The sequence below is a fragment of the Crocodylus porosus genome, unplaced genomic scaffold (assembly GCF_001723895.1).
Source record: "Crocodylus porosus isolate Cpor-Errol unplaced genomic scaffold, CroPor_comp1, whole genome shotgun sequence".
Classification (NCBI taxonomy): Eukaryota; Metazoa; Chordata; order Crocodylia; family Crocodylidae; genus Crocodylus; species Crocodylus porosus.
In genome coordinates this window covers 46034064-46046298 of record NW_017728950.1, presented here as the reverse complement: position 1 = coordinate 46046298, position 12235 = coordinate 46034064, and the positions used below count along the sequence as shown (strand labels likewise).

General features: G+C 43.0%; 1 protein-coding gene across 1 annotated transcript in view; it reads right to left on the bottom strand.

Moving 5' to 3' along the window:
- Positions 1-12235, bottom strand: part of TRIM36 (tripartite motif containing 36) — a 51483-nt gene that overhangs the window by 22762 nt on the left and 16486 nt on the right. Inside the window, exon 2 of the mRNA XM_019555323.1 lies at positions 9901-10138. Coding sequence (XP_019410868.1) covers positions 9901-10138 — 238 coding nt within the window. The remainder of the gene's footprint in view (positions 1-9900; positions 10139-12235) is intronic.

Below are 12235 nucleotides of genomic sequence, written 5' to 3'. Positions count from 1 at the left end.
ATAAAACAGTAACAGTTTAAAAGCCTTATATAAAGATGTATGCTCCCAGGACATGCATACACAAATATAAATACACTTTCTACATAGACTTTGAAACAAGCCTGAAAGACCTGGGTTGAAGATAATTTGACATGCAATACCATGCAGTGAAGAACAGCCACCAAAAGATGCTTACATAAAAAGCAAAGAAATAATGGAAAACCAAGCACTGGTTTGTATAGCTACAGCACAAGTGGTTAATACAATGCTTTAAGGAGCAATACCAAAAATGTAAAATAGCAGGTGAAAAAAACATGGTGCAGTGGTCAAGTTTAAAACAATACAAATCTCAAACTCTTATCCAGTAGCATGCTTTTGAAGTCTGGACTAAGTTGACACAAATGTGGGAAAGGAATTTGTTTAACCCCAGATACGAGTCAGCCATTTTCTTTGTCACACATGAAACAAGACAAGATTGTGATAACGAAGCCATGCTTTATACATATACTGGTGACACCATACCTATACCAACATATTCAGTGGCCAGGAAATCCAAGAGATCTTAAGATATTCCATCCCTTTTCACTGATTCAACGCTAATAATTTGTTTTTCTTAGACTAAGAACTACTTCAAAGAATACAAGGTCCGTAAATTCATATGGAGACAAGAAATTCATATGTTAACTATGTCAGCACATGCTACTGGTAGTTAACTTAAAAACTTAGGCCAATTCTTCATGTATCTGAACAGTAAATTAGCTTGGTAATTCCCATTTTTATTAAAAATACAAGTTGGTAAAGGTAAGATTCTAATCAATTTATTGATCTAAGAACACAAGGTATCTTTTTATGTTTTACATTGCCTTCTACCAAAAAACTCTACATACAGCTGTCCCAGGAAATTTCAAAAACTATAACAATATTAAACTTCTAGCTTCATTTTTTTCTGGATATTTACACTCACTATCAAGTAGAGGGCTTCCTACTGCTGGTATCATAAGTTATGTAAACTTCTGGGCTAAGTGCAGACAGTCAAAAAGCCTGAGGCTGAATTGATTCAGTATTTGCAGATTAGTCTAAGATGCAAAAATTGAACCAATAAGCAAATGAACAGATACTCGCTTTTGATTCAGGAAATGCAGCCATATGCCTGCAGTGGCTCAGGCCAGAAACCAGGGGGTGCTAGAGCATGGCTTGCTGGCAAGAAGCCAGCCTGGGCTGTGTGTTCACTTCCTCTTCCTGCTGCCCCTGAGGTCTCTGAGATTTGCAGGACAAAATCACAACAGTAGGACTCTGCAAGATTACTCATCACTTCCCCTTCCAGGTGCTTCTGGAATTTGTAGTCCAGTCACAGCCAGCACTAAGTAAGCCAGCAGGGCAGGGCAGCTCTGTACTTTGGGGAAAGTGAGTTTAACATGCTCCCTGGCCCCAGATCCCAGCTGAGGGACTCTGATTTAACTTAAACCAGGAAGGGGTCTGGGACAGAAGTTGTATAAACTGGTTTAGCCGAAATCAGTTAAGTCTGATACTACATTCAACCAGATTCATCTTAAACCAGGTTCAGTCACTTTGAAACTGGGTTATGTGCACTGAACTTCTGTTCTGTTATAGGCTTAAACCAGTTTTTGATCACTTAAACTGGCTTGTGTGTAACTTCCTTCTCTAGCCCTATAGATTCTCCTACACTGTTAAGTTATGAAGATATGGTTCTCCTGCTAGAGACAGTGCATGTGCAGGTGGGGGCCTTCAACAACTGACAAGTCTAAACTAACCTTTAAAAATATATATCCTCCATGACAGCATCCTATATTTAAATTAGAGAACAGCACCATCTCTGGCAGTTAAATCAGAAAAGGGATACCACATCTTAAACACAAATCACTTGGAAAAACAAACATGTAAAATCAGATATCACCAGCATTCTGTGGTCATGGAAAATACAAATACAATTTGTGAGGGGGTTTAGAAAAGAATATCTTAAAGGTCAACTGGACTCTGCCATGATTTTTTTTAAAGAGTTCACATTTACAGCATCTTCAAAAGCTAGTGAGGTCATGAAGAACCATGAAGAGTCCTAAACTGAAGAACAAATCAGTAAATTACATGCTTAAAATTTATCGTCTTGTCTGACTTTAAAATCTTTTGTTTATATTAATCTTAAGTGTTGCTTGAAAATATGATAGCTAGAAACAGCTTCATTCCTAACAGAAAGAAGCTGTTTCCCAAGTTAAATATCTTTTCAAAAAGATGGACTGTGACCTGCAAGAATAACCCTGAAATGTCTTTATTTTTGTCAGTTGGGAGGTTTACATAAGAAGGACCTTCCATGTTTCGCCTGAACAGTCAGTTTCCTCACTTTGGGTCTATCACACAGCCAAGTGACAAGCTATAATTGTTCTCAACCATTATAGACTGGAGGCAGCCCTCAAAAGACTCAAGGCATCTCTCATAAAATGCCAGCTCTTAGTTTTCACTTGTTTTGTGACTACAGAAAAATAATGGGGTGATTCTTCTATTTCAAAGATCTCAGAAAACTCACAAAAGGTCAGGATGTTTTTAATAACATGGATTCCTATTCAAGATTGCTGGGTTTATCTTATGAATCTTATTTGCATGCCTAACAGTGCTAGCACTGCATGGCACCCCAGGACCTTGAGGCACCCCAGCTGAGAATCACTCTACTAGAGCAACTGCAAATGCACAAGAGTTAGCAGACATATTCTGGAGCAGGTTTAATACCTGAAACTGTAAAACTATTTTTAAATCAACTACCCTTCAAGTTGGCTGTGATTAATTAAGCTCTCTGAATATCATAAAATAAATCCAATTAACTTTTGTTCTGATTTTGAGTGCATCCAGAAACTAAAGAAGAACTTAATGAGGAAACACTGAATCTCTGAACCTCTGCTCTAAAACAGTATGCTGTTAGAAAGAGCAACTTAAGATCATCACTTAAAGGGAAAACCAAGTGTCCTTCAACAGCTGTAGAAGTGATGTTTTCCTCCCAGAAAATAGTAGTTCTCAGCTGAATGAATCAGTACAACAGTGATTAGTGCTGACATCTCAAGAAGAGGTGCTATTATACTGTTAATTTTCAGCATGAATCCCAGTCTAACATTTTAAAAAATGACAGGAAAAGTCAACTGAATATTTGAATATTCAAAAAAGCTAGAACCAAATCTACTATATTTATATATAATTTCACCACTGTTTTTGAAATTGCTATCTCTGCTCCTACATTCTTACACCAAAATGCAGTTTCTGGATGCCAGAACTACTCAGTCAGGCCAGCGACTTCCTCTTCAGCCTTTCTTTCTTTCAAGAGTTATTCATTCTCTTTCTATAATGCAATACAAACTTTAAGGATACTTCTTTCTCTTTAAGCTAGAAAACAATGACTATGGTACCTAAAGATCATCACTTAAATTGTACTGGACAGAATGGCATCTTAAAGACTTACAGGTTGAGAGAGGCATAAACTTTTGTAGCCTACCACTTCCTAAGATGCTATCAATGGACTTGCAGAAAGCAGGGGTTCTATATAGAGGGGAACAAAAGATAGGAGGAAGGGGGCACTCCCGAAAGGGGAAAAGATGGGTCAAATAAGTCAGTAAGGTGCATCTCTGCCCTGCCTTCTGCCTGACTTCAGACTAGCTATCTCTTTACATCTTACTGAAATTAAAACTATATTCAGTTGTACTGAAGCTTGGTTATGTAGCAGATGAGAAATTGTTCCCTTAAAAAGGAATGCACATTAGACAGTACATCTACAGAAATTGTGTAACCCACATAAATGTGTGTGTTTGAGTCCAGTTGACCTTCAGGCTAATTGCAGAACAGAATAAAATGTCTTCCAAATAGAAGTCTTCCATATCTTTGTCCACTTGCTAAACTGTTTTGCAGACTTGACCACTGATATTTAAACTATATGCCAATCAATGATATTTTACTTAATATCTAAATGCTATACTATCTACAGAAATACAAAGAGTGAAATAGTTCTACCTCTCCACCCAAAAGACCTCCGCTGTGAGGCTGTGGACAATGAATAGAAAGCTGTTTTTAGAAATAACAGAAGTGTAGATTCACCAATTGTTTTTAATGGTTCACATAAGAAAGCAACAACTCTTTTCTTCCCCACTGCAGTAAAGTACTGTAAGACTGAAATAAAAAATTGTTTAGTTTCCTAATACACTACACAGTTGTAACACAAAGAGGGAAAAAAACAAAGACAAAGGCCCATTTCATTTCATTTGAGAATAGTTCAGTGCTTCACGAATACAATTTTTGTAGTATAAACACCACCAGATTTTTTTGCATTATTATAACAAAGCTACATTTGAACAAAGTAAGTAGTATAGATAATAGCTCCATAAAGCAGAATTTTAGCTAACAAATCTCCCTTCTTATGAAGGAATGGGTATATGTCCCTTCCCCCAGTCAGATTCTATTGTAAAACCCACTCTATTCTACAAAAACACATTAGCTAGGGGAATACACAGAACATTCAGCCAAGAGGGGCAACCAAACTGTTTCTAGCACCATTTACATTCAGACAAGTAGCTTCTGTTTTCTGAGACCACACCTCATACCCCACACACAGGAATGGAACCATATATTTCTATATCACAAGTAACCCACACAGCAACATTTGTAATTGCCCAGAACTTGTCATTACAGATCTTGTTTTCAGGTGCTTGTAATTTTGGCAAACTTTAAGCATTTCACCTGAAGCTTTCTCTGGTTGGATGTCTATCCGATGATTTAGCTTGGGGATGAAGAAAGCAACTTCAACTACAACAATTTAGCCATTTCCAAGAACAATGTTACAGAAATACTGCTCGTGTTAAAAAAATTTCATAAGCCTCTTATTTGAGAAACTAGCCAATTGCCCATCAAGAATGATGGGGTGGGGGGGAGGCCACACTTTCCCTCCCCACCTACCTTCATGGCTGAGGTAGACCTGCCCCCCCCAGCCATTCCCCCATACCATGCCATCCACCGCGCCACATCCGTCTGCCTCCCCTCCCCTCCTCATGAATGATTGTGGGGGAGTGGGGAAGGGTGTGGACGGAGCACCACCACTCAACGCCCCATGCCACTGCTGCATCTAAGGAGCAGGGGGTGGGGGGTAAGGCCAGTGCTGCTGGCCTCATCCCTCACTCTGTCCCAGGAGAGCTGGCCTCACCCCCCTGCTGCCTCCCCTTTGTCCCCACTGTCACGGCAGCATCCAGGCCCACTCTTCCCCCACGCCACAGTGGGCACACACTCATTTCTCCCCCTCCCCCTCCTGCCTCGCACCGCTGCCATGGGTCCAACCCTGTTTCCCACTGCCCTCACGCCACCACCTCCGACTCCTCCACCCCTTCTGTCCCTGCTGTCCTGGCAGTGCCACCACCACCTGCAGCCCAAACACTCTTAGAGCACTGTGACCAGCTGCAGAGACAGCCAATCAGTGCGACTAAAGCATTACGGATGGACAGAGACAAACAGACAGACTAAGGCTTTTATAATATTAGAATTCTAGGGCCTACATGCTTTGGTGTCAGCCATGCCTCTGAGAAGTCACCCAAGTCAACTATTATAAGCCTCTAAAAAATTTCCATTCATACACGCACACAGTAGAAATTTGACAAAGTTTAAAAGCTGGATTCTTTGAAGATTGCCTGTGGTGGGCATATGTACACGGACATAAGTACACATAAAGCCTCATGCCAAACAGGTTGCTATACCTGGACTATAATATATTAAATTATATTCAGCATCAAACAAGAGTGCAAGCCATAAAAAACCCCCACAGATAATGTCACACAAAGGTAATTTCCAAAAATAAAATTATAAAAAAAAAATGTAAAGGTGAACATAACATGTGCCCGGCATGAGTTCAGCAACAGAGCAGCGCCTTGGTCTGTCGGGGTGCATCTACCTCTGGTACCGATCTGCTCTGCAGCTAGCAGGCAGAGGACAAATCCCAGCTTGCAAGCCTTGCTGCCATACTTGGAAAGAGGGGCAGCAGTAACTCCGCTATGCACCTACCACCCTCCAAATGCCTTGCTGCTGTCAGCGCTCAGATGCCACCATGCTCCACACTGCATTTCTGCAAAGGGTTGTTTTTGTTTACAAGCACAGATACGAGCAAGCCATGCACTCTGTAGCATCCCCTAGGGGGAGGAGTTGATGAGCTTGCTCTTTGGAGAGAGAGGAAATGATCTGTTGGGAAGAGATGGCCTCTACCTCACTCCACAGGGGAAGAAGCTTTTCTTAGCCAGAAAGGCTGAGCTGCACGTCCCTACAAGCTGCGATTGGCACCCAAGGAGGACTGGAGACCCTTTGGGTTAGAATACAAGGGGAATGTCGTGAATGGGATACAACGGTAGGAGTCTACTACAGATCTCCAAATCAGGAACCAGACCTTGACCAAGAATTCACCAGGGAATTGGCTGAGGCTGCACACTCTCAGTGCACAACTGTCATGGGTGACTTCAACTACCTGGATATCTCATGGGAAGTGCATTCGGACAAATCTGATCAGTCTCAAAGCTTCCTTACATGCATGGATGAGCTTTATCTGTCTCATGAAGTTTATGGGCGCTGGACAAGAGGTAAGGTGCTGCTGGACCTGGTACTGGCCAAAGGGGATGATCTAATTAGCGACCTAAGAATCAAAGGGAAGTTGGGTGACACTGAACACAAGTTGATCACTGTTTCACTAACCATCACAAAGCTGGCAAGTCAGCCAGCAATGCAATAGCCTTGACTTTAGGAAGGCTGACTTTCATAAGTTCAGAAGGCTTGTTCTTGAGGCCCTGAAAGGCCATGATTTCACAGGGAGGGGAGTTCATGAGTGGTTGCTCCTTAAGGAAGTGATCCTAGAAGCACAAAAGGAATCCATCCCAACCCATAGGAAAGGTGGTAAAAAGGCTCAACAACCCCCTTGGCTCAACAGAGAACTCATGGACCTTCTACGTCTAAAAAGAGAGACCTATAAAAGGATGGAAGACACGAAACACCAGTAAGGAGGAGTATTCTGCACTGGTCCGCACCTGTAGGGAGTGAACCAGGAAAGCCAAGGCTGCAACTGAACTCCAACTGGCTACACGGATCAAGAACAATAAAAAAATCCTTCTTCAGATATGTAGGGAGTTGAAAGAAAAACAAAGGCAATGTTGGACTCCTGCTAAACCAGTTGGGGCAACTAACCCAGAAAAAAGCCAATCTGCTTAATTACTTTGCGTCAGTTTTTCACCAGCCCAAAGGGACCACCCTGCCTAACATGATGCAGGATGACCAGGGTGAGGATGACTATATGCCCACCATTGGTGTGGATCTTTTGAGGCAGCATCTTGAGAGGCTGGACCCCCCACAAATCAACTGGTCTGAATAGGCTGCACCCAAGAATGCCAAAGGAACTGGCAGACATCATAACACAACCACTGGCTGAGGATATTTGAGAACTCGTGACCCTCGGGGAAAGTACCCAAAGATTGGAAGAGGGCCAAGGTGGTACCCATCTTCAAGAAAGTGAGGAAAGAAGACTTGGGAACTACAAGCCAATCAGCTTGACCTCAATCCCTGGGAAGAGTTTGGAAAAAATTATCAAAGAAACCATTCTTGACAGGCTAACAGAAGGCAACATTGTAAGGGATAGCCAGCACAGATTTGTTGTGGGTAGGTCTTGCCTGACCAATATCATTTCCCTCTATGACCAGGTGACATATCACCTGGACAAAAGGAAAGAGGTTGATATCATATATTTGGACTTTTAAAAAGCCTTTGACCTGGCATCCCATGATGTCCTTTTGGAAAAATTGGGCAACTGCAGCCTCAGCTAATCCACAGGCTGATGGCTGGGGAACTGGCTCTGAGGTTGGACCCAGAGAGTGGTAGTTGATGGAACCGAATCAGCATAGCACTCAGTGACTAGTGGTGTCCCCCAAGGCTCCGTTCTCAAACCTGTACTCTTTAATGTGTTCATAAACGATCTGGACACTGATGTCAGAAGTGGACTGGCTAAGTTCGCTGATGATACCAAACTTTGGGGAAGAGCATCCACACTTGCATGGGTGACTGGTGCCACTTTAGTAAGAGGGGGCACATGCCCCCTCTCCCCCCCCATAGACAATCTTGTCGACTGGGGGGGGGACCCCATGGCTGATCACAAAGTGGCCACTTCTGGGAGCACCACGGCATTCCCTCTCCCTGGCCAATGCTCGCTGCCCATAAGCGGCAAGCATGGCCTGTCAGAGGGTACACTGGTACTCTCAAGGGGTGCATGTGCATCCCCGTGCACCCCCTATGCATCACCACTGCACACTCGAGGATAGGCTGGTGATCCAGGCTGACCTCGATAGGCTTGCAAGGTGGGCAGATGAAAACCTGATGGCATTGTTTATGGAGAAATGCAAGATGCTCCACCTTGGGGTGGGGGGGGGAGGAGGAACCCACATCACGCTTATAGGCTTGGCAATGCTACACTCGCCAGCACCATGACTGAAAGAGACCTGGGGGTCATGACTGACCACAAGATGAACACAAGCCACCAATGCGATACCGCAGCTGGCAAAGCAAACAAAACTCTGGCTTGTATCTACTGATGCATCTTGAGCAAGACCCAAGAAGTCATCCTCCCACTGTATTCAGCCTTGGTGATGCAACAGCTGGAGTACTACATCTAATTCTGGGCTCCACAATTTAGGAAGGACGTGGAGAAGCTTGAAAGAGTCCAGAGGAGAGCCACGCATATGATCAGAGGGCAAGAGAACAGGCCTTATGAAGACAGGCTACAAGCTATGGAACTCTTCAGCCTGGAGAAGCACAGGCTCAGGGGTACCTTGGTGGCAGCCGATAAGTACATAAGGGGTGTGCATCAGGATCTGGGGGAACAACGCCTGTTCACCAGAGCACCCCAAAGGATGACAAGATCCAACGGTCACAAACTCCTCCAAGACCGTTTTAGGCTGGACATAAGGAAAAACTTCTTTACTGTCTGAGCCTCCAAAGCCTGGAAGAGACTGCCACCAGAGGTGGTGCAAACATCTACTGTGGGCACTTTTAAGAAACACTTGGATGCTTATCTTGCTGGGATCCTTTGACCCTAGCTGACTTCCTGCCCCTTTGGGCAGGGGGCTGGACCCAATGATCTTACAAAGTCCCTTCCAGCCCTAATGTCTGTGAAATCTATGAAATGGAGATCATGGGTCCTGGAACAGCCCTTCAGCAGCATCTCAACTGAGGTGAGACTGGAGGGGAGCAGGGAGAAGGGAGCTTCCCCATGCTCATCAGCTTTTAATAGGGCAAGTAGGATTCACACGTGCAGGATCAGCTGTAGCCCCAAGCTCCGTGTGGTTTGGAGATGCCCATGAAGCTGGAGACAGCTCCTCCCACCTCCTGGAGCTCAGGGTTTAGCCAAGCAGCAATTGTGACCCCCCTGCCGCATAGGCTGACGGAGAGCATTAGACACATGCACTTTGGCATATTAGTTGAGAGCGACATTTTCTAGTACCCATATCTGTCAGTACTAGCAAGCAGTACATTAAATTAATCTACTGCACAGTAATTGCTGTGCATATAGTCTAATGTGCAGTAAAGTGCATGTGTAGACATTTCCAGTGAGTTACTGGATTTATTTAATACTGGGGGGGAGTCAGGAAGTGAAAATGGCTATTTGCAGGATACCTTATTTAAAGGCTATTTCATACATGTTCACTAGAGCAGCTCCTTTTTTTTTTTGACAATAAAGGCAGACATTCTCACAGTCAATTTTCTGAGCTGTAACCACAACCTTTCACATACCACTCCAAGCTAATTACTTATAACACTTAAAAAGTACAGAGAGGACATTTTTACTAAGTCAGACACCATTCAGATCAAGTCATGTCTTACACGTAAAAGTACGAGATTACACAAAGTTCTAGTACGTACCCGATCTAGCAACCCTTTCAATTCTATCCATACTAGGAGAATGGATTCGAATCCGAGGGCTACTCTGATTGGATGATTCGGAGCCCGCATCAGTAAAAGAGTCTTCAACTGTGAAGAACAGAATTTCTTTCACACATTTGTGACAGATACTGTGCTGACATGGGAGGATCAGTGGGTGAGTAAATAACTCCTTGCATGCTGGGCAGATAAGCTCTCGTTCAATGTTTTTAATGGTAACCTGGTAAAAGAAAGACAAAGAAAGAATATAATTTGAGCAAAGATGACCCACAATATACACAAGCATTCAGAAATGGTGTTAAAACATAGGTGGGGAACTGTTTCCAAAAACTGAGGAAGATTATTTTGGAGTATTTTATTACTCTAAGAGTAAATGTCCACAAAGACCATGGTTGTGTTAGAGCGACATCGTAGCCATGGGGATGCAGAAATTATGCAAGGCAAGGATTTCTTAGGATAATATATCTTTTTACTGAACCAACTGCATAGTTAAGATAGAATCAGGCAAGCTTTCAAATGCAAGTCTTTCTTCATCAATGAAGGTTTTGAATGGAAGGCATTCTTCTTCAGGTGACCTGAAGGAGGTGATCTTGCACTCTGAGACTACCTAACTCTATCCTAACTATGCAATTGGTCCAATAAATGATATCACCCTAAGAAATCCTTACCTCTCGCAGAGACCATAACAGATTAATACGGTAAACCAAATGGTGATAATACTAAGAAAACTTTGCTAACATTCACTGATACATAAACAAGACAATACACTTGATCTTAGCTTACAAGAGGACAAGAAGCAATTTATGCAACACAAAACTGCTAGCATGGAGCAAGATATCATCTAGTGAGCAAGTTGGCACAATCTACGCAACACAAAACTGAACTGCTTTACTTGCCTAAGGAACTGTCTTTTTAAAATGAAAAGTAAGGGGAACTGAATTAATTGAAAACCCTAAGGAAGAAAAGATTAATTAAATAATCAATCTTTAGATTAGTTTAAAACCCTAAAAGAACATCTTTTTTAAATAAAAAGGGGAATTGAATTAAATTTAAACCCCTAAGGAAGAAAAGACAGTTGTCATTATAATACAAGTTCTCAAGTGGAGTTAAATTCTAAATTCCACCACAGTTTACTCAAACTGATAATTTATGCTAAAACTGCCTACTTTTCACTAGGATTAACCTGAATTAAGACTTTTTTGTGCTGATGACTTGTCCTTGGATTCTAGGTGCTACTTTGAACACTGACTGTCTGTGATCATCTGTCTGCTACCCAGACATTTTAAAACCTGCTGTAAAAGTTAATTAAAACCCACTAAAACCCATGATTTTAAGTTATAATCTGGTTACCAAATATTCCTTTCTATACAATCCTTAATTGTTAAGATTACAGCTTCTTTCCAGGCCGGGAATGGAAAAAGAATATTTTTATGTCAAGCATCATGATTCCCTGCTTAATGATGAACTAGAAAGAAAACATTTTTCTAAGCATCCACAGAAAGCTTTTGATTTTTTTTTTCTTTAAAAGGTGTGTAGACACAGCCTGAAAATTATTCCACAAAGCAGCTTTTTCTGCTTGTTTTTTCAAACTTAGAGAAATTAGAGACATGAAATGATCACTTCCTTGTACAGCTGGTTTAGAAAACAGATACAGATACATAAGCACATTGGTAGAACTGGAAGTGGCTCCAAGTTCAGCACTGCGTACATCATGTTCCCCTGTGTTTCGAGTTTTAGGTTACACAGACATTAAAGATGAACAAGAATGAAAAAAATCTTCTCTTTTCACTTGCTCAGATGCCTGTTTCTTGTGACAGCCCACAAGGTGTCACATACACACCCCCCAAATCCCAGCCAGGCACGGCAGGTCTATCAGCAATAAGGAAGTAAGATTCTTTGCTCTCCGCTTGTGTAAATAAAAGCCTTTTTTTTTAATGCCTCTATGACCAGGGGCTGTATCTGGCTCCGCCAGTCACTTCTTGAAAGGATCAAAAACAAGTAGACTCCTTCCCAACACCCCACGCTGACAGGTCCCCCGGGACCTCACGTCTCCCTCCAGCACCCAAAGGGAGCAAAGGGCAAGTGGAGCTGCCTGCCTGGACAGATTTCCTTTCCCCCGTGCCCCTGGGCTGGACAAGCCATGCCAGGCTGACCATGGGCCCAGCACCTGGTGCTGCCCCCGGGACCCACCGGCCGGCGTGCCATGCTGCGGCTGTGCCCGCGGCCGGGCGCCCAGTCTCCAGGCTTCCCCGGGCAGGCGGGCGGGAAGCGGAGACCGCCCGCAGCCTTTCAAGCCCCTGCAGCCGCCGGGGCGCCC